Source organism: Vipera berus, assembly GCF_964194415.1.
Source record: "Vipera berus genome assembly, chromosome: 2".
Classification (NCBI taxonomy): domain Eukaryota; kingdom Metazoa; phylum Chordata; class Lepidosauria; order Squamata; family Viperidae; genus Vipera; species Vipera berus.
The window spans coordinates 122,218,206-122,241,099 of record NC_138203.1 but is presented as its reverse complement, the minus strand read 5'-3'; the positions used below and the strand labels follow the sequence as shown (position 1 = coordinate 122,241,099).

The window sequence follows — 22,894 nt, the reverse complement described above, 5'->3', positions numbered from 1 at the left end:
AGGTGTATCCTGAGCAGCTTTGCTCTGGCCCAGGCTGTAAAAGATGTACAGGAGATTCTGAACTTAGTTGGACAAAAGAGCTAATGAACAGCTTATTGGCATAAATGCCCTTGAATATTCTGTTTCTCCAAAAGAAACTGGCTTGTTATCTATATGCTATGCTTCCTTCTATGTCCCCAGTGTTTTTTTAAGTCAAGATGATCAATGTTCTCCTTGGCTACTGCTCTCTATTCTGAGAAAAGGAATATGGAGGATTGCTGAAAGTGCCCTTAACACACAACGCTTTATCAAATATTACCCTTGTCTAGATTTAATGCTGAGCAAGGTCCATAGAGCTTCCTCTTCACCATGACATAGAGGAAGGTGCTTAATGTGGCTTATAGGGGCTCTTGGACCACATTTCCAACTCGTGACCATATTGGTTAGGAAGGCTGGAAGTTCAATATCTTTTTGGGAGATCATTGTTTTCCATTTCTACTCTAGAGCAGCCTAACCCGAAGTGTGATGGGAGTATACCACCCATATTTTCCAAAGTCCATACCAGTTAGATCAGACATGTCAAACACAAGGCCCCGGGGCCAGATCCGGCCCGCAAAGTGGTTTCATGTGGCCCCCGAAGCCATCCTGGAAACAGTGAGGGAACGGTCCCCGCTGCCTTGGCCCTGGCCCAGAGACCCTCCTGCCAGAGATCCCCAGATCTGTCCCACTCCTGCCCAGACCCCCATAGGCACCCTTGATGCCAATGATGTAGAGCTGGCTATGCCCACCCAGTAGGCCACGCACCCTGGCCATACCCACCCCCCCCCCCCCCGAGGGCAACCACAATGCTGATGTGGCCCTTAATGAAATTGAGTTTGACACCCTTGAGTTAGTGTAGTTCAATATAGCTGGGGCCAAAGAAGGGGTGGGTTTAATGTCTAGTATAGGAAAAGGGCTCTGCAATATTTCTGGGAAACCTCGAGCTTCCCATACATTGCTTAAGGAGAGCTTGATTTTGTAAGGCTTCTCTTGACACGGCTTAGCCGTACTGTTACAATCTCAGTTCTACAATGCACCTTATCTCAGCAAGTTAGGACCATAATCTATCCAACGATTCTCTGTTCACAACCCTAGTTCTGCAGGAGACGGAAACTGGGCCACATATATCTGCTCAATCTATGACTCTTCACAGATTTTTGAAGTTCATGGTGAAATTGTGTGGATGTAGCATAAGTCACGGGTGTAAAACTTTCAATGTCACGTGACATGATGTATCGCAACTTTTTCCCCATTGCTGGCAATGGGGTGGGTGCGGTTTTGGCGTGATACATCTGGCCCGCGGGCAGCAGTTTGACACCCCTGATAAGTGATGAAAGTTGAGTTGTTAAGTGCTATTTTTGTAATGGTTCGAGTCTGGGATGCCTCCTGAGTTGTTGTTGTTTTTTCTTCGTGCTTTTCCTGTTCCTATTTTTTTTAAAACCTCTCTATTTTACAATATAACTTTAAATATATAATTTTAAAACAATAGGCTAATTCCCTATTTGATTAAGACCCTGACTTTGCAAATATATGAAATTGGGTAATATAGGATTAGCTCTGAAAGAGACTGATTTGTAATTCATGAGACTGAAGAAATAATATAAAGAAGAACAAAACCAGGCAATTAGGCTTGCATGGATGAACTAGTCGTGGCTGCTGGTGGGAGAAGGTGAAACTTGCAATTTGAAGCCTTGTGACAAATATACAAAGCACTGTTGAAAGAACACCCTTGGTAGACCACTCTGAAGCAGTTTATATCTGCATTTGAGCTTGCCCAACACCACCATTCTGGAGGGCTGTTGTAGTCAATTTGCTATGTACTGTATGAAGCAACATAACAGGGTCAGCAGCTCTAAAGTTGTCTTCTGCTCGAATAGGGAGGGGGAAGGAAAACTGTCTTCTCTCCCAAATTAGGAATGGGGATACTTAACGGGGAAACCTTTCTGTTACTAACTGGCCCTGGTCCTGCTACAAGTTGTAAACTGGGAATTAAGGGAAGTTGAGCCTTGCACTTTGATGTACTGAATCACTGGACTGCAGACGCTGACTCAGCCTCACAGTGGCTGAGAAGTGGAGGCAGAAAGGGTGTCTGCAGGCTGTATAAAAGTGAAGCTTAGGTCTGGTGTACATGTGGGTGCACGTATGCATGTCTCTCTGCTGGTGGGTAGGGTGGATAGGAAGGAAGGAAGCAGTGAACGAGCATGCAGGATTGGCCTTCATCCTTCCCTATTAGTGCATGTAGGCTGGCTAGTCCATTTTCTCCCGTTTGGATTTGGAGACACAGGTGGGTGGGCTAGGAAGCCCTTTCCTCCTCCTCTTTGGGAGGCAGGAAGCATGGGGGGGAGGGGAACCAGCCAGAAGGGAGGGGCTGAATCTAGCCTGCAGAAGGGTTATTCTTTCCCCTCCCCCTGGAAGGAGGATCCTGTTGGGATGGAGAAGCCGCCGGCCATTCCATATAAGGCTAAAAAATGCTGGAGCAGCCTGCGCAGGATAGTGTGTGTGGCTGGGTGGGCGGTGCAGTGCTGGGTGGGGAGACGGGTTTCTTCGCTTGCCTTCTTCCTATCTAGTCCCCCTCTCCCCTGAACTAGTGAAGAAGGAAGGCATGGGTTGTTTAGCCCTGCCCAATGTGTGTGTGAATCTGCAGCAGAAGTCAAAGCTATGGCCATGCATCTCCTGGACATCTCTGTGGGGGTGGGGGGGTTCCCATCCAAGCTCTTCTCTGGGCAGGGCAGAATGAGATGCTTGGGACTTTACACCTGTGGAGGATTTATTATATTTGGGAAAGTGATGTTGGGCTTGCAAATCTCACTGTCCTTTCCTTTGGATGCTGACTTCTGAATCCTGAGTCTTCTCTGTCCTCCTGCCCTTTTGTTAAATGCTTATTTGACGTAGTAGTGCTGGGTGTTCTCTTGAGTACATTCAAACTCTTGATTCCCTGACACTTAAACAGCAGCACATAAGGCTGCATGGGTTGGGGTGGCTGGGAGGGAAAGCTCAATTTGGCCAGGGGGCTTATTTACATATTTTCCAAGAATAATACGAGAGTGTTATACATATAGTTCTTATATAGTTTCTGCTGATCCAAAATAGTGAATTGTAGGGACAAACACGTGGTTTTTTTACACTAATTAGCTGGATTTTAGTTCAAGGCACTGAGAACACGGATGAAGAAAGCCAGAATCCATTAAAATTTCATTGTGCCACAAGACTCCTTGAAGAGAATAACTGTTGCTGGAAATGGTCCTTACAAGGATGGGATGACATTCTGTTTTTAATTGAAGGCTTCTGCATGGACCTTGGCCATACTTCCCCAATGAGCATCCTTAAGATATGTCAGACCGCAAATTCCCACCATCCCTAGTCAATGACTGGGTTGTTACTTATTCAATTTAAATAGTTGCCCCAACTTGGTGACTCTGCTCAGCACACATTCATAAAAAAAACCTACTAAATGAAAATGATGGAAAATGTATTCTGAGTGGGTACTGAAGGTCGGGCTTGCTGAAGTATAATACTATTCATGTTGGACCCAATACTATTGCTACACCATATACATATGTGGATACTCTGTAAGATTTTTGTCACATCAACTAGGAATATATATATGCCTGATCTAAGTCCAGGCCTCTTGTACTTCATGGAATACATGTGGAATGTGAGATCTGTGATACCCTCAAAAACCATAAAACAAAACGGAGTTGGCTAAAAGAAAATCAAGCCCTCTAAGCAAATGATTAATTCAGAAGCTCGGTGAGAGTTAGGAAGGTCTCCCCTTTATGCATTTAATTCTGCAAAATTAAACTGATTCATGACTTAATTCTGCAGATTTTGTGCCATTTATTGTTCTTTCTCTTAAGATCTGCCAGTAACAGCAGCCTCAAGCTTGTGTTGCATTGCCAGATCAGGGCTGTTGAGTGATAGCAATCAAGAAAAATGGTGTGCTGAGGTAGCTCTTTACTCTTTCCATGAGGTGCTTAAAAACAGCTGCAGTGCTTCTCTGAGTCCAGGTTAAAAAATAGTGCAAGCCTTCCAAATGAACTTAGCAGTTCCATCGCTTGCTTTGTCTCTAAGGCACTATTTCCTTCATGATGCATCTAGGATGTAGCTGTTATTCTGTACGCCAGAATCAGGACATGAGACGTGCTTCCTCTAATTAGCTCTTTATGCATAAAAATATGTGGCAGAAAATTAATATGCTATACAGGTAGTCATCATTTAGTGACCACAATTGGAACTGTCAGTCGTTAAACTGGTCGCTAAGTGAAATCATGATCGTGTTAATGATCTTACTTCAGCTCTCCTTTGCTTTACCCATCATGTGAAGGCTATAAATGTGAGGATTGTCACAAACATACTCTTTTATCATTGTCACAACTGCAAATGGTGGTTAAACATGGATTACTGATGGACCTACCTGGGAGTAGTTATGACCTGGATTCAAAGTTTTGACAGGCCCCGTCCATGATCACATGACCACATTTCAGGCACTTGGCAACTGGGCCACATTTACAGCCATTAGCAGTGTCCCGTGGTCACACGACCATATTTTACGGCAGTTTTTGCCAAAACCCAGCATTGACTTAGTTTTCAGCAAAACCGTGCCCATTATAAATGCTTAATGACTATGGCGATTTGCTTGATGACCATAGTGATTCACTTGATTGTTGCAGATAAGGTCATAAAATGTAATTGACCCTTTTGATGATGTATCAATGAGTTACAGTCGTGATGGGCAGACCTCATTACGATCATAACTCAAGGACTCTGTATATGTATTAGGTTATTTAATTAGATTTGGAAAAACCTCCTATTCCAAAATGAAGATTTACAAAGAAAAAAGAGAAAAGAATAGGCATCCCTACAATACAGGTAGTCCTCAACTTACGATCACAATTGAGCTCAAAATCTCCATTCCTAAGTGAGGCAGTTGTTAAGTGAGTTTGAGAAAGTTACAAATGGTGATCATATGACCCAGGACAGTGCAACTGTCATAAATGTGCCGATGTGCCAAGTATCCAAGTTTTGATCATGTGACTATGGATGGGGATGCTGCAAGTGTGAAAAACAGTCATAAGTTACTATTTTCAGTGCCGTTTTAACTTTGAACAGTCACTATATGAATGATTGTAAGTCAAAAACTACCTATACCAGGGGTGTCAAACTGCCAGCCCGCAGGCCGGACGCATCACCAGGAAACCACGCCCACCCCATTGCCGGCAATGGAGAAAAAGCTCCAATACGTCGTGCAACGTCATGTGACATCGTGGGTTTGACATGTCTGACCTATACTATTATTTTGCATATAGACAGCCATGTCAATAAGCAGTGCAATTTTGCTTTTAAAACGGCTTTGCCTAACGGATCAGCAGAAGGGTGTTCTAAACATTTCTGGAAATAAAAACATCATTGTCACTTGAAAGACAGGTAGCCCTTCAGTCATAAAGACCTGGCAAATCACTGATTGTTATTGGAGGAGGTTCTAAAGCAGGGGTCTTTTAAACTTTCTTCAGCCAGGCACACTGAGGAATTCTGGGAGTTGAAAGTCCACAAGTCATAAAAGGGCCAAGTTTGAAGACCCCTGTTCTATAGCATGGGAACTGCATGTAGATGAATGCGGTTCTATGAATACTATGCAGTCTCTCTTTGGAATATTCTCTTCCCAATATTCTATGCTATGGTGTTTCGAGAGTCTACTAAAAAGCCATCCCTTTACTGAACCCAACTTAAAAGTTTTTCTTCTTCCCTTTTTTAAAATATTCCTGTACTGAATGGTGTACACCAGCGTTTCTCAACCTTGGCAACATTAAGCACTGACTGGCGGTTGATTTTTATCTCTTGGATCATTAGGGTGAAAAACCAAGGTCTTGAATGAGTGAAACAATGCATTCAAGACCTTGGTTTTTCACCGCAATGAGAACCAGTATGTGTTTTCTCCAAATCTTATTGCTCACAGTACTGGAGAGACTTCTTTCCAGGTTTCATTCTGCTTTGTTGCATATTTGAAAGGTTGCATTCATTTGTTTATAGTTTTGTTAAGAAGCTACTGGTAGCCACTTCTTCATCTATATTTTCCATTTTTGTCTCTTTCTTAAATGTTTAGAGCAGGGGTCTTCAAACTTAGCCCTTTTATGATGTGTGGACTTCAACTCCCAGTCGCTGGCTGAGGAATTCTGGGAGTTGAAGTCCACACATCATAAAAGGGCCAAGTTTGAAGACCCCTGGTTTAGAGCATCGCCTAAGCCCGTGGGGGCGAACCTATGGCACGGGTGCCACAGGTGGCACGCAGAGCCCTCTGTGGGCACGCAAGTTGGAATTGATGGATTGAACTTTTTAGCCCCACCCAGTCTGTCGTTACCACCACAGACACGCCCATCCAATGGGCCACGCCCACTCGGCACCCGATGATACATAAGTAGGGTTTGGGTTGCAGTTCAGGCACTCGGTCTCTAAAAGGTTTGCCATCACTCCCCTAAGCAAACTATATAGCTCAATATATCGTTTCTGGTTAGAGGATCAGACATAATAATGAAGCCACAGATAACAAGATCTTTGTTCTTGCTAATTTAGTTGACCCCACTTGCAAAAGCAAACAAATAGGAAGTGTTCCAAAACAGGCCAATATTCTAGAAAATGACATTCATCTGAGCATGTGAATTGTCTGGGCAACTCTGTTTGCCCAAGCCACTTGGGTATTGCATATGATGTGAAAATCTAGCTACTGTGTTTTGTAAACACGACCTATGATTTAGTAGGTTGTGTGAATCTTCCAAATGTATTTCATTAAACATGGCTTAGTGGTGGATGGACAGTGATTATTTTTATATGTTATTTATATGTGAGGTTTATACAGTTGTACATAGCACGTTTAAATGTGTGTTATGTGTGTGTACACTTTGAGAGCAATCATCTAATTTCATTTTTAATGTGTGCCAATGTGCCCACAATAAAAAATGACAATAAAGGTTATCTTTTAACTATGATCTGTTTATAGGCAGCAGTTCTATTGTGCGGGGAACCAAAAAGAATTGTGAAGCCCACCACACCTGGGAGGCTAGACTGGTCTTTCCCTTACTCTATTATTAAACAAGAACTGCAGTTTAAATGAAACAAAAATTAGATTTCCTTGATATGGGGCAGGATAGTGGTGGAACTTGGATTTTCTGTGGCTAGCACTCTAGAGGTGGAAATCTGGGCGAATCTCTTCTGCTGTGAATGCTGATCTATATTTCTGAATTTCTCAGACAGCAAAGCTATCGTGGATGGGAACCTGAAGCTGATTCTGGGCTTGATTTGGACATTGATCCTGCATTATTCCATCTCCATGCCCATGTGGGATGAGGAAGATGATGAAGAAACCAAGAAACAAACTCCCAAACAGCGATTGCTAGGCTGGATCCAAAACAAACTGCCCCAGTTGCCTATCACAAACTTCAGCAAGGATTGGCAGAGTGGGCGGGCTCTTGGAGCCCTGGTTGACAGCTGTGCCCCAGGTAGGGAAGGGGTCTGTCCTATTTGGTGCTTAGAGAATGCAAATGAATGATGTCTACATGTTACTTTTCACTCGGGCTATCACTTCTATATTTATTGTACTACTGATATGTAAAACTACTAACAAGTTTAGCTTTTCCCAGTTGGGACATTTGCTGGCCTAACACTGCTGGTTCGGCAATGAATGTTGGAGATGATGGGAAATGTAGCAATGCTCCTCTTGGAGAGTCCTGGGATGAGGAAGACCGATTTTGGCCAATATCATTTAAAATCTGCCTTTCAAGGAGGAATAGGAACCTATTACTGGCAAGAGGCTTTTTAGCTCGGAATATAATAATTCATGAATACTTCTGAGCAAGATGAATGCACTATACTGTATGTTTCTCAGAGTTCGGATATTGTTGTTCTTAACAGTAAAGTATGGAGCTAGCTGATTACTTTGCATAATTTGCAGCTCTTGTGAGATGGGCAGCCATATAAATATGATAAATGCCATGTTTGTATATAGTACATCATGTGGCTTGTGCTCATCTCTCTGGGAATTTTCTGACTTGAGACTGGCCTGTTTGCTAAAATAGAGGAACAGATAAAATAATTCACCCTGCTGTAAGTCTCTGTAGGAAAATATTTTTACTGTTTCTGGCTAATGAAGTCCTGGGGCATCTCTCAAAACAGGTTTGTGCCCTGACTGGGATTCATGGGATGCTAGCAAACCTGTCAACAATGCTCGTGAAGCTATGCAACAGGCTGATGATTGGCTGGGCATCCCACAGGTAAGGAAAGAATACTTATTCTGTCCCCTACAGGATTCTGCATGAAGCAGGGCTTGACAGTGGATAATGTTGATAGGGCTGTTGGTGTGTATTTCTGGTATTTATTCCAAAAATAAACTGCTGCACCTTGAGGTGCACACCCTTGGGTTAGATCTCTGCAGCAATTCTGTGTTTCCTGTAGGTGATCACTCCAGAAGAGATTGTAGATCCCAACGTGGATGAGCACTCAGTGATGACATACCTCTCTCAGTTCCCTAAAGCCAAGCTAAAGCCAGGAGCTCCTCTCAGACCAAAGCTCAATCCCAAGAAAGCCAGAGCCTATGGGCCAGGTGAGTCACAAATCAAAGATAAGGACTTTGTGTGTGTGTGTGTGTGTGTGTTGCTTGCGTATCTTGGAGACTGGTGAGTAAATAGGTTGGCTGTTAAAGTAGGAATTTTGGATGACTAATTGGTTGCTTTTACATCACACTAAGACGTACCCGGTAAGTCATTCCATTCGCCTTATATGGTCTATAAGGACTCAACCACTGTCATCTGTGAGCAATGGTTTATGACTTTAGGCTAACACAGTGATCAGACCTCTTTAATGTTGTCTTCTGGAAGTGTTGGGGTGGATAGGAAATGTAGCTGTACATAGCTGGTAAGCAGCTAAGTAGAGATAGCTGACATAGATAACTTGAAAATGCACAGGAAAATTTTTTGCAGGAGCGCTTCCTGTCTCGGCCAGAGTGCTACCCTGGCACCATTGAAAGCAGAAAACCAGGACAGATCACACATTCTCTATATCCTTGTTAATTTTAGGTATTGAACCCACGGGAAACATGGTGAAGAGGAAGGCCGAGTTCACAGTGGAAACCATCAGTGCTGGTCAGGGAGAAGTGCTGGTTTATGTAGAGGATCCAGCTGGCCATCGTGAAGAAGTAAGTATTTTTAGAAGCATATTGGGAAGAGTGGACATGGGAAGTTGAGGTGGGAAGTTGAAACGGTTTGGTCTATGTCAGGGGTAGGCAACCTTGGCTCTTTTATGAATTATGGACTTCAACACCCAGAATTCCTCAACCAGCCATATTGACTCAGGAATTCTGGGAGTTGAAGTTCACAAGTCATAAAAGAGCAAAGGTTGCCTACCCCTGGTCTATGTAATGGCTACTCAACTTTGTCATATTTATCTCCTAGGCTAAGGTCATCGCTAACAATGACAAGAATCGGACATTCTCAGTGTGGTATGTGCCTAAAGTGACAGGTGTCCACAAGGTGAGGATCATGAGTATGGTGGCAGTAAATGAAAGAACACTTGAAAGCGTTCTGAATGCCCCCTCCTCTGACTTCCTTCCTTTTTCTTCCAGGTGACGGTATTGTTTGCTGGGCAGCACATTGCCAAGAGTCCTTTTGAGGTGAATGTGGACAAATCCCATGGTGATGCCAGCAAGGTCACTGCTCAAGGCCCTGGCCTCGAACCCACTGGCAACATAGCCAACAAGACTACCTACTTTGAAATCTTTACCGCTGGTCAGTGAAGGGGGTGGATCCTAGGCAGATAGCAGCCTGGATAGGAAATTGTACCAGTGAAAATGTACTTTGTTGAAAGTTTATAAGAAGATAATGATTCTGTATCTCTCTCAGGTTTCCATGCGGTTTCAGAACTTGACTACCAAAGGGAATACCAAATGTTTCCTAGTCTCAAGCTAGGAAAGTTTTAATAGTTGATACTGATGAAACAGTTAAAAAGGACTCTGCTCAAGGATTTTAGTGTCCTTTCATGAATTTGCAGAGAATGCCAGCAAGTATATCACGAGTGAATTTCTTGTCGTGTAGATCCAAATCTGGGGCTTCCCATTGGGAAACATGATGCCTCTAGAATAGCTCACTATCTTCATTGTAAAGAGTAAAGAATATGAATTATTGTAGCATTTAAGTTGCTGAGTATCTTACACTGCTCAGCCTGTTCTTATTGAACTTGGCATGATATAAAATCAAACAGTGATTCAGGGCTTGGATGATATCAGTTGCTCTGAAACTCTCAACTCAATCCAAAAATATCAGCTTCTTGGAAAGGTTTTTTTCTTTCACTTGCCCATCTTGAAACACATTGTTCTTCTTGTACAAAAAATATTTGTTGTCCTAGTTGCCCTTCGCAAAATGAGAGATCTCTCATTGTTGCTTTTTCTACATATAGTTAGGAAGCGAGTAGCTTTAAGTCTTCAGACATTAAAGATGACTAGCTTTTAACAGCTGCTGGTAAGTAGTTTACGTGTATTGCTTGTTGTATCTAGTGCTCATAAAATTCTTTGGAAATCCCAGTTGAAGGTTCTTTTAGAGCACGGATGTCAAACTCGATCGCATCACGTGACATGTTACAACGTATTGCGACGTTTTTGCCTTTGCGAAGCTAGAGTGGGCATTGGCCGCCATTTTGACACCCCTAGAGCATTTACATTCTAAATTTATCAGGACTCTTCCCACTTATTTCCCTTTTTGGTTTGTATCTACAAGCCCAGAGCCAAGTCTGTAGCAAAATATACAGAGAGGGAGAACAAAAGGTTTTTACTAGATAACTTACATAAGAATGCCATATTGTGTGCAGAGGAAGCAGTGTGAGTACTATAAATTGAACTCTGTTCTAAGAAGTTTGATCTTCCACCCACATGAATAGGGTTTGATAGTTTGTTCAGTTGCTAGAATTCAAATTTAAACTATGCTTTGCGTCAATTAGCAGTTCCAGCTGTCATCTTCCTCCAAATTGATGATGTTGAGATTTTAAGATCGCCTTCCCCAACTGAGTGCCCTCTAGATGAGCTGGCAATATAACTGCCGTGCTTGGTTGAGAATTCTGGGCAATGCACTGTAGTCCCAATAGATCTGGGGGCACCACTTAAGGAAGACTAATTTAAAAGGGCAAAATGGTTTTGTAACGAGGGAGCAGAATGATGAAAATTCTGTTTTCCTGAAGTAATAATTGCTAATGGAGAAAGCATTTATGTAATTTTGATGGTTTAAAGAACTGCAGGCTTGGGTATGTTGGTGAAAAAGTTCAAGCGATAATACTTGATGAAACATTGCTCCGTAGAGAATGGAAACCGGAATATTTCCCATTTCTGTGATTTCAGATGCAAATGGCTGTGGGAGGCAAGGAAGTCTACTTTTAGGAGCTGGGTTTTCCAGGGACATAGAAATCATTCATATGGAAAGAATGAAAGTGCCTTTAGAGTTGGTCTATTAGCTTATATTGTTCAGGCCAGTTTGCTTTGTCAAGGTGCCACTGATAAACGGGTTTTTTCCCCCCACCATGCAATGCAGCATTGAAGGATTAAACAAGGTACAGTGCACGTGATATTTACAGTAAGTTGTCTTATTACTGCCTCAGGTGCTGGGGTTGGAGAACTTGAGGTAATCATTCAAGATCCTGCTGGCAAGAAAGGAACAGTTGAACAGCTACTGGAAGACAAAGGCAATAGCACATATCGCTGCTCCTACAAGCCCACTTTGGAGGGCACTTACACCATCTACATTACCTTTGGTGGGATTCCCATCCCTCGCAGCCCGTACACAGTCACTGTGGGGCAAGGTGAGTCTCCTGGGCTTGATAGTGGGCCTTACTGTGTCCTTATCATCACTGCCTCTGCTTGGGTTCCTCTTTCTGGCCAGAAGAGGGTAAAGCTCTACTCTATGCTAACCTCTGTCCTCTCCTTTCTGCCTACCTTCTCCTGTGCTGGCCAGCTCTCCTCTCTTCTGTCCTCTCTTCTCTGAAGAGCCATCTTCCTGGATCTCTGCTGACCCTCATCTCCTCCCAGCTGCTGCACGCCTGGAGCCGGGGCTAATGGTATTTCACATGGCAAACGAGGGTGGAGGAAATGTGGCAGAAGGGCACGTCCTGTTGTGTCTGTGGGGGCAGCCTATAACTTTAAAATCCCACGTTTTCATGTGGGTACCCAGCATATTAATGATGGAAAGGACCTGCATATATTTAGTAGAAGGGTACTCGATTCTAGAGAATTGCATTCCACTGACTCTTGTTCCTCCTCGTTTCTTTTGCTGCTGCTGCTGCTGCTGCTGCTGCAGCATGCAACCCCAATGCTTGCCGAGCGGTAGGTCGAGGTCTGCAACCCAAGGGGGTCCGAGTAAAAGAGACTGCAGACTTCAAGGTGTACACCAAGGGCGCTGGCAGCGGTGAGCTCAAGGTCACAGTCAAAGGCCCAAGTAAGTCCCCTAGAGGTATTCTTTCCCATTGTGGCTTGCATTTCACAAGAATGAGGAGGGGGGGTTGGTTGGTGTGGGGGGATGGATTTAGATTCTGTATAAACAAACCTGTTCAATTTCATCCTATGTCTGATGTTAGCTCCTTATTGCACTTTCCCAGTGTTCAAAGGAATGCTGGAGCTGTTTTTGTTCAAAGAGTTGTACTTTCTTGTCTCTTTGGTTGATGTTTGGTACTCATCACACTGAATAGCTGGTATGTGTCCACAATGGAACTACTGCACAAGAGTTGTTGCCCATGAAACATTAATCAGATGAGAATCTGTTGTGTTTTGTTGTTGCGGTTTGATAGGTATATAAAATTTCTGGTTCTTATCTAGGCTTTCAATTTCTGTGTCTAGTAGTCCCTTTTTTTTAAACATGGGCAGGCTAGTATAAATGAGTATCCAAAATAGAGGAATAAACTTTATATCCTGAAAGAATGGCTGACCGAAGCTTAATTCACTTGTGTGTTGTCTGGTGTCGTCTTGACATTGGGCATTGATTCTGACGATCCTAATTCTCTCCTGGCATGTCTGGAAGACCCACGGGAGAGGAAACTTAAACCTTTATCCCTTGTAAGTAGAGTATCCCTTTAAAACACACTTCCCGGCAGGATGCTTCTAATCCTGAAATGTTTCAAAATTAGTGAGTCAGCTTGGACCCAGGAAACAAAAGACAAAATGTCTAATGTCAACATACCTTAAACAGGTCTCAGCCTGGCCATTGCATGTTGTGGAGTGGGTGCAGAGGATAGACAAGGAGACAGGCTAATTTATTACAAAAAAGACCCAGTGAAGGCAAAAAATAGCTTTTAGAGAATGAAGTAAGATGTAGCTATTGAACATTAGTACTTGAAATTTGCTTCTTGAGGTGGGGGGTGTTTTCGGGTTTTTTTTGTCATTAATACCCAGTCTCAATAAATCCATATATCTCTTCTAAAACTACAGTGTCAGGGAGCCTCATTGTTTTTTGTCTATGGACTTGTTAAATTCTTGGGCCTTCTACAAGGCAAGTGTAATTGGCCTGCACATTGGAGATATGCGGGATTTGACAGCGGTAACCCTCAGTTCAAACCATAAGCATTCAAAGCAGGGTTGGGCAACTTTGCCTAAGGCAACCTTGAAAAGCCTGATCCAGGAAGATAAAAAAATCTTGAGAGTGTGGCTGCTTCAGTTTTTTTTCCCTTGGGGGCTCCTACCTACAAAGATCCCAAAGATACATTGGGGAATGTTAATGACATCCGGAATGTTGCTGTTGCCAAATAGTAGATTACACTTTTGGTGTCTGAAGGTGAGCTGGGCCAGGCCTGTTTGATCTAGGCCCATTTGTGAGGCTGGAGAAAGAGCTAGGACTTCAGTTACTTCAGTTAGGGTAAGAAAAATAAGGGTATTTAATGAAATACCTCTTCAGCATTGAAAGATAGGATGGGTTTTATGCTCACCAATTTCGCCTTCTGTTAGGGTGAGATGACCTCACAAAAAAGGTGCCAAGCTCTTTGAACTGTCACATCAGCAGTGGACAATCCTGAATAGGATTCATATCACATGACGTCTGCCAGGACACACTGTATAAATGGGGCACAGTATCCGCCCTCAGTGTGACTGGGATCCCATGTCAAACTGTAGATCACATCGTGATCGGCTGTAAGCTGAGGGCACATACCAGTCCAGTATCTGATTTTTTTAATATAAACAATGCTGTGCTTCAGTGGTTAGATGGCCTAGACCAGGGGTAGGCAACCTCGGCCCTTTTATGACTCATGGACTTCAACTCCCAGAATTCCTGAGTCAGCATTGCTGACTCAGGAATTCTGGGAGTTGAAGTCCATGAGTCATAAAAGAGCCGAGGTTGCCTACCCCTGGCCTAGACATTGGTGTTTGAACATAGGTCTTTTTAACATTTATATTTTATTGTGTTTTATTAATCTAGATGAAATGTTAATATAAATTGCTATAATATATGTATGTATAATATGCCATATGCTAAATAAATAAATAAGGGTAAGATGATAGTATTGTTCAATGACAACTTGTAGTACAGTTAGTCCTTGACTTATGAACATAATTGAGTCTGGAATTACAATTGTGATGGTCATTAAGCAGTGAATTACCTTTTTTGCAGCAGTTGTTAAGCAAACACTGTAGTCATTAAATGAGTTTGTTTTCCCCATTGGGCATTTTTTGGTAGTAAAAACTGAAAACTAGTAAAAAATGCCAAAAATTGTTGACACATGACCATGGGACATGCTAAACAGCTGTAAATGTGAGATGGTTGCTAAGCGCCTAGAATGCGATTATGTGACTTTGGGGGTGGGGGTGGGGTGAAGCACAGCCTAAAAACAGTAGGTCTGGGAGAAGGCCTATTGTAATTTTCCATAGTTGCTAAGTAACTGGGCATTAAATGACGATTACCTGAATGCTTCCTTCTTTTACATTCCACTCTTTCTTTCCAAAGAAATGAGAAGGTTTCAGGGCAAACTTGAGAAATGCAAGGCCAGTTGTCAACACAACTAAATCAACTTCATGGTCACATGGGCATTCAGATCCAAATCTCCAAGTACTGTACTGGGCTTTCTCCTATGCGGTGTGCATTGTCAAATTCTCCCCCTCCTCCGAAGTCAAATTTATAAGAACTAAAAATCAGAAAAATGCAGAAATGCTTCTCACTTTCTACAAAAACCCGACAACAATCCCTTGGGGATTTTTTTTCCAGCCACTACAAATTAGCTCTCTGAGGAAGCTGCCTCATGGTGTCTAATTATAGGGCTGGCTTGACTTGATCATGGCAATACTCTCTCTTTTCTTTGCAGAAGGATTAGAAGAACGTGTCAAGCAGAAGGACCTGGGTGATGGAGTATATGGTTTTGAATACTACCCAACTGTACCTGGCAATTATACTATCACAATAACTTGGGGAGGGCACCACATCCCCCGCAGGTGAGATGGAAAGCAAAAACCCAGATGGGGGCAAGAAAGATACGACTATTATTGAAAAGTGTCTGTTCAGGTTCCTGAGATTATAGAGAGGAAAGGTATAAAGTTCTGTGATATACAACTGGGCCAAGCAGGGTATGCAAGGTTGCTTATATGGAACATAACCATGATTTTGGTGAAGGTACTTAGGGTGTAAGTACTATGTTCGGTTTTGTCTATTGAGATTCTCAGTCATCCAGGTTGTCGCAAAGGTGCTTTTTTTCCAAAGGCAACTGGACTTCGTTTTCCTTGAAGACGTTTCTCTTCTTGGATGAGAAGTGAAATGTCTTCAAGGAAAAACAAAGTTCAGCTGCCTTTTTTTTGGGGGGGGGGAAGCACCTTTGTGTTCAGTTTTGGAATTTGCTGACCAAAATGAGGCAGACAGAAGTATTCAGTAATTCATTTGCTCTACATCTTGATGGAAGACTGTGGTAGATAAGTTTCCACTGAGACTATACTAGAGCAAGTCTGAACAGACAGCGTTCAGGTGTATTGAGCTTCAGTTCCTAGAAAGGAGAAGTCTGGTTAGGAAAGACTGCTGTAGGGTCTCTTTACAGGATAACTTATTATGAAGCAGAACGTAAAAAGTTACCTCTTTAACTTGTAGCCCATTTGAGGTGAGAGTTGGGACAGAATGCACAAACCAGAAGGTGCGAGCCTGGGGCCCAGGTTTGGAAGGTGGTGTCGTGGGCAAGTCGGCAGATTTCGTAGTAGAGGCCATTGGGGATGATGTTGGCACATTAGGTAAGTGGTCTTCCGTGTTGCATTACTATCTTGCATTTACATGTTCAATTTATTTATATGACTTACATCCTCTCCCTCTCACTTCCCACAAGTGTGTCTGGTTAGCTATAAGGATTTAAAAAATCCAATACATCCTTAATCTAGGGAATTCATCCAAATATCATTTGAAAGCTTTCCTCCCTTGTAAGGGAAAAGTAACTGCTTTGGCCTATGTTTTTACAGTAGCAGAATTCCTTGTTTTCTACCCTCCGCAATAGTTTTGCTTCATTCAGTCTCTCTGCAACAGGCATGATTGGATAATTTCAGTATTGGGGGCTGTCATCTTATGTTATTCTACATAATGAGTTGCCTTGAGGATGGTTGATTTTCATGAGAATCACAGCTGCTCTATAAAGAATTCTGTGGGCTTCCTGTGGCTATCTGGACATGACTTAAAATTCACCTCTTTAAAATATCTTTGCAGAGAGATCAGACTTTTCTCTGCCTTAATGCTTTCCCACTAACTGAGGTAATCCATGGCCTTACTGGATATTATATGGAGAGAGCAATGGCTATCAAAACTGGCATTTTGCAGTGCTGCTAACTTGGGGGGGGTGTCTCTCCCCGACCAAGCTTCTTTTCAGATAAGTATTTAACTTGTGTCACAGCTGCCACTCTTGGGGAAGCAAGCACTTGAGGGCACTTTTTTTTTCCTTTCTCCATCCCATTCAGAAGGAAGCCTTCAAAACCATCCTGGTCTTGGGACTACCTGAACTTTTTTGTTCAGAGGGGATACCTTCTTAGCTTATTTTGGGAATCAATCAACAATTTTAATACATCGCTGCCACTATACCAGAATAATACATTTGGAATTTTTATATTGATACGATCACCGCTTTAACTAGGGGCTCCTAAGCCATAAGTGGTTATGTGTCTATGATCTGTATTTAGAGATTGTTTATGAAATCATTTTGTATAAACAGGTTATATGGATAAAATTGGTTTCTCTTGAGATTTCTGTCTGTGCTTATCACACAATATTTTTTCCTAAGGACTGGACCATCTCTGTCTCCCTCGTTCTCTCTTTTCTAGAGAATGATCCTTTCCCTTTCTCATTTTTAATCCATCCCTTACCTCTCCCTTAGCTATCTGTCCTGCCTTATTTACATGGAAGTGTCCAACTAACCCTTTACTTTCTTTGTTGCAAAGCATTTCATTTCATCACATTTCCTTCTAAGGACAGGAGGCTTGTAGATTATTTTTTTTTGTCATTAGTTTATAGACGATTTTGAGAATCTTGGTTTGTATGACCCAACTTTTCCCAACCTCATGGTTTCTAGGCATGTTGAATTTCAGTAGTGCTGTGAAACTAGAGAAATCTTAGCCTAAAACCCCCAGAAGGCATCGGGGATGGCTGTATTAGTAGAAGAATATCACAGGAAATACGTTGTCTTCAAAACTTTGTTCCTGGTATGCTTTGCTTGTTGCTTAGAGGTGGTGTATCTCATAAGTCATCTTCCTTCTCTGTTCTGTGTAAGCACCTGGTTCATCCTCTCCCTCTATCCCTTGAAGGCTTCTCAGTGGAGGGTCCCTCCCAGGCAAAGATTGAGTGTGATGACAAGGGAGATGGCTCCTGCGATGTGCGCTACTGGCCCCAGGAGCCAGGGGAATATGCAGTCCATGTGCTCTGCAACAATGAAGACATCAAACTCAGTCCCTTCATGGCAGAAATCAAGGCTGCTCCCAAGGACTTCTACCCTGAGAAGGCAAGTACTTCTTTGCCGGAGAGGTGTGCTGAATAAGGGTTATGTTTGCATTTTGTGCATCCTGGCTTTAGTTTTGTATGCAGATGCTTCTGTGGCAGGAGAAGAGTTAATAGCCAGGCATTTGGACATCTGTGGCTGGCTGGTGTGTGTGTGTTTGTGTGTGTGTGTGTGGTTTGCAGATGCATCTTTAAGAACGTATTTTTAAAGCTGTGTCTGCACATGAGGTTTAAAGTCACTGTTTCCTTGGAAAAATAATATATAAGTCAAGGTTTCTTGCCATCTTGGTTGGGGAAATCTGTGAAGGGAATCTTGAGCAGGTCTTCCAAATGAAAACAATGAAACAGAAGGTCTTTTATGCCAGTTGTTCAGGACTTTATCCAACTTTTAATTCTGCTTCTCTGGCTGATCCTATCTTCCAAAATCTCCCAGCAAAATTGATTGACTTTTTTTATGTGTATGGGGGGAAGGGGGCGTGTCTTGTGACGGTCAGCAAAGGTTTTTCAGTTAACAGTTCTCTTTCAACTCCTCTCAAGGTGAAAGCGCAGGGCCCAGGCCTGGAGAAGACTGGTGTTGCAGTCAACAAGCCTGCAGAGTTCACGGTAGATGCAAGGAGTGGTGGAAAGGCACCTCTCAAAGTGCAAGTACAGGTGAGATATAGCTTACATAGCCAATGGGCACGGGATTCCCCATTGCTGACAGATGCCTTCCCCAGCCTGGTGTCTAACCAGTGTATCTGGCTAGATTGGGATTTTAACTCTTAGACAAGAGTGGGAAGTAACAAGAAAATGAGAACTATTTGGGAATTCTGCCAATGTTAGCCCCAGTGGATCTGGAGGGTACCTGTTTGGAAAGTTGCTTTAAAAGGAATTGGAGAAGTGCTTTCTCTGTGATGGGGAGGGTAAAGAAATTGTGGTAAAAGACATCGGCCTGCAGAAAAGATGATTTTTGATTTCTCTATCTCAGGACTCCGAAGGATCGCCGGTAGATGTCTCAGTGAAGGATAATGGCAATGGCACCTATAACTGTTCCTACTTGCCCAAGAAGCCAATGAAGCACACTGCGATGGTGTCATGGGGAGGAGTCAATATTCCCAACAGTCCTTACAGGGTTAGTGTTCCTTGCACTAATAAGCAACATTATTAGGGCAAAATGGGACTTCATTAATCTTGGTCCCAGGAAGCAAAAGGCTGCCCCAGAGTGCCCTACAAAACCCTCTGAAGCCAGATATGTCTTTTCACTTGTAGGTTTACCTCCCAAACAACAACTAACTACTACTACTTTATTATTATGATCAGTCACAAAGTCAGTCAGATGTTTAGACTGGATCTGGCATTTCTGTCCACCCATTGAGTCCTTCCCAAGGACCTGGTAGATGTTGTTTAAAAGGTATCGTCGCAGGATGTAAACTGTTTTAAGGAAAGCTGCCCTTTGCAATTGACTGATGGTGATTTTGTCAATGCCGATGGTGTTCAGGTGGTACTACAGATGTTTTGGAATTGTACTCAATGTTACTATTGGTTCTGTCTTTGCTTTCTTTTGCTACAGTTCTATTAGCCAGGCTTTATGTTTTGTGATTTCCTCCAGTTCTTTCTCTTTCTACTCTGCTGTGTCCAAGTATTGCAAAGTCCACTATCCAGACTTTTTTTTTGTCTGTCTTATCAATAGTTATTAAGTTTGGGGTGTTGTATGCCAGATGTTTGCATGTTTGAATTCTAAAGTCCCAGAGCTTTAGCTTCTTTATTTTCTATTATTTTGTCTATTTTGTGGTTTCACCACTTCTTGCTTGCAGGCAAATAGTATTTCTTGCAGATATTCCAGTGCAGCCTTGCTACTACTCTGTCAATGCCATTGTTTGTAATGAGTCGACTTGATTTTGTATTGATTCTGCACAGCGGTCCACCATTTCTTCATTTGTGATCTGTTGCTGCCTTTTCAGTTATGGCTTTATATACATTATTATACACAGCGATGTGACATCATAGCTGCCAGTTCTTTAGCTAGCATTGGCCTTCATATGCATTAAGTTCTTCCCAAGAACCTAGGATGTTATAGTGTATCAGGATAATATGTGTGTGTATCCAAGTACTTGGCAATATGCAGATTTTCTAAGTGTCATCCACGTTTTTTTGGTATGGCACCCAATGTCCTGATAACCACTGGGACCTCCACAGTTAGTATTGCTATAATCTTTCAAATTATTTTTTCAGATCTTGGTACTTTGAGCTCTTCAATTCTTTGCCTTCTATTCTACTATTCTCTGGTATTGCCACATCAATTATCCACCCTTTCTTTGTTTCAACAATAATTAAATCTGCGGTGTTATGTGCCAAGATATTAGCAGTTTGTATTCTGAAATCTTGCAATATTTTAACTGGTACATTTTCAAGTACCTTTTCTATATGCCCACCAATTTTTCATTACTGATGCATAATTTGTACAGATATTCCAGTGAATCATTTTTGGAATTGTGTTAGGTCATTGTTTATAATCACTTTGTGTGATGTTCTTGCATGAGCTTAGTATACGATCTATTCTTTCTTCTTCTTTGAATCATCTGCACTTTGAACCATTTGATGATTTCCCCCCCCCCCCCCAATTTTGGCCTTGCTTGCATTAGTTCAAATAGCTGCTTCTTGAGTAGTCAAAATAAACCTTCAGTTTCTTTTTTTTAATGTTCCAGTTGTAAGCCATTGCTATTATTTAGATGTAATGTAGCCACCCAATGCAGTAAACTTTGGGCAAGGAACAGAAAGCAGTTTTCCCTTGTAAACAAATCTGTTTCAGCTGCAACATGCTGGGCTTCCCGCCTTTTTTTCTATTGATGGCCTGCACGCTCACCCTCTTGAGATGTTTAAGACAAATCCCCAAACACCAACACTAAAGAAGTTACCTTCTTGCTGTGAGGACTCCAGGAACTTTTCTAAGATACATATTCCAGTTTTAGGGAGAGCACTTATCTTCTCCCACCTTCTCCAGCCCCAAGTTCAAAGACAAAATTTTGCACTCTTGTGTCTCTAGGTAAATGTTGGAGCCGGCAGCCATCCCCACAAAGTGAAAGTGTATGGTCCCGGTGTGGCAAAGACGGGCTTAAAGGCTCACGAACCGACCTACTTTACAGTCGATTGCACAGAGGCTGGGCAGGGTGAGTTGAGCCGTTTCCATCCTGGATGCCTTGGAATGTCTGGTATTGCTGGAATGGAGGAAGAGGAGGAGTGGGCCACCCCCGTCCCCCTCCCAGCCCACCCCACCTTCCAGTCCAGCATAAGCCAGATCGAGAGTTAGCTCTGAGAAGCTAGCCTTCTGAAGAACACCAACATTGGCCTGATTAAGCATTGGGGGCAGGGACATTTTCGGCTCATTCTTAATTGGGGAACCAAGAATAAATGCTTGTGTTGTAAAATGCTCTAAGAAGCACTTAAGGCTGAAGGACAGCACGTAAAAAATGACTTTTGTTTCCTGCTCCCCCTCCCTTTCTCCTTCTGGCAGCCAAGGGAACAAAAGACAAGGCTGTACAATCTTTCTAGCCCTTTCATTTAGACTGGCTTCTCCACTTCTGATGCCCAGTTCTGAAGACTTTTGTATCCTAACAGCTGCGGCTCATCGCCTTATTTGTGCTGAGAAGGTTGTGTCTTTGGAATCCCTTTAATTAGCTTTCCTCTCCCCTGCTCCCTCCCATGGTTAGGTGTCTCACAAAGCCAGTGATGGAGGTGATGAAAATGAGAAGGGGAGAGAGAAAGCTGTGCTGCTTCAGATGTTGCCAAGATATAGCTCCCATCGGCTCTGACCACCGTGGCCAGCCATGGATATACCGGGATTTAATCCCATAGCATCTGGAGGACAGTTTCAGAACTTCCAAATGGACAAGCAACCCATGGCTGGAAAATATTTGTCCTTTCTCACTGCTAAGTGCAGTGGAGTACAGAGATAGAGCAGTGCCTGACTTGTATTCTGTGGCAAACAGTAACTAAACTTCCTCCCCAATTGCTTGGCATAATGCCTTAATTGTGCTGCTCTTTTCATAGTGTACTGTGTGTCTTTGAACAAGTTACAGAAAGGAATTAGCATCAAGACAATTCTTGGCTTGCTTTGTTTTCTTCCCCACGCCCTAGAACTTTGCTTTTCTTCATCCTTGATTTCTTCTAAAGCTATAAGGATTTAGAGGCATGTTATAAAAGGTACCCTGAGTTTTATGCACACTTCATGTGTGGATTGATGGCCTGCATCTTTGCCTTTATTGGCCTACCTCATGGCCACTCCAGAAAAGACCAGGATTGGCCATTGGAGAAACAATCCTCCTCAACTAACCTTTAGAATGAAAGATTGAAGCTGGAGGTTGATAGATTTCAGGGGCAGAACTATGTGGGCATATTTTGGTCCACTTTCAGGATTTGGGATTTGTGTCACAATTGTAGGAGCAGGTTTTAATAGCGCACCTAGATGCCTCTCACGTGTGCTGACTTGTCTCTTCTTAAAGGTGATGTGAGCATTGGCATCAAGTGTGCCCCTGGTGTGGTGGGCCCAGCTGAGGCTGACATCAATTTTGACATTATTCGGAATGATAATGACACCTTCACGGTCAAGTATACCCCCCAGGGTGCTGGAAGCTACACAATCTTGGTGCTGTTTGCTGACCAGGTGAGACCATTTCTCAGAGGGAACCACTGCAAAATTGCGAGGTGTGGGAGAGTCACCTGGAGATTGTTCCCCTTTTTCATCTGCTTCCTCTTGATCTCTAGGCCACCCCCACCAGCCCCATCAGAGTCAAAGTGGAACCCTCGCATGATGCCAGCAAAGTCAAAGCTGAGGGACCTGGCCTCAACAGGACTGGTGAGTTGGGGATATGCTTTGCAAGAGGTTGTACATTACAAAATAGGAGCTGGGACCATAGAGGTTGTGTGTGGAACTCCTGATCCAACGA

At 42.8% G+C, this 22,894-nt stretch overlaps 1 protein-coding gene across 4 annotated transcripts in view; it reads left to right on the top strand.

The window, feature by feature from the left end:
- FLNA (filamin A) overlaps positions 1-22,894 on the top strand; it is an 85,671-nt gene that overhangs the window by 15,186 nt on the left and 47,591 nt on the right. For all 4 annotated transcript variants that reach the window (XM_081320612.1, XM_081320610.1, XM_081320611.1 and 1 more), the window contains exons 3-18: positions 7,260-7,508; positions 8,182-8,279; positions 8,461-8,608; positions 9,081-9,199; positions 9,456-9,533; positions 9,626-9,788; positions 11,644-11,844; positions 12,339-12,476; positions 15,325-15,451; positions 16,095-16,231; positions 17,783-17,976; positions 18,510-18,623; positions 18,940-19,083; positions 20,995-21,118; positions 22,451-22,611; positions 22,713-22,803. In XM_081320612.1, the coding sequence (XP_081176738.1) occupies positions 7,260-7,508; positions 8,182-8,279; positions 8,461-8,608; positions 9,081-9,199; positions 9,456-9,533; positions 9,626-9,788; positions 11,644-11,844; positions 12,339-12,476; positions 15,325-15,451; positions 16,095-16,231; positions 17,783-17,976; positions 18,510-18,623; positions 18,940-19,083; positions 20,995-21,118; positions 22,451-22,611; positions 22,713-22,803 (2,286 nt within the window). The remainder of the gene's footprint in view (positions 1-7,259; positions 7,509-8,181; positions 8,280-8,460; positions 8,609-9,080; positions 9,200-9,455; positions 9,534-9,625; positions 9,789-11,643; positions 11,845-12,338; positions 12,477-15,324; positions 15,452-16,094; positions 16,232-17,782; positions 17,977-18,509; positions 18,624-18,939; positions 19,084-20,994; positions 21,119-22,450; positions 22,612-22,712; positions 22,804-22,894) is intronic.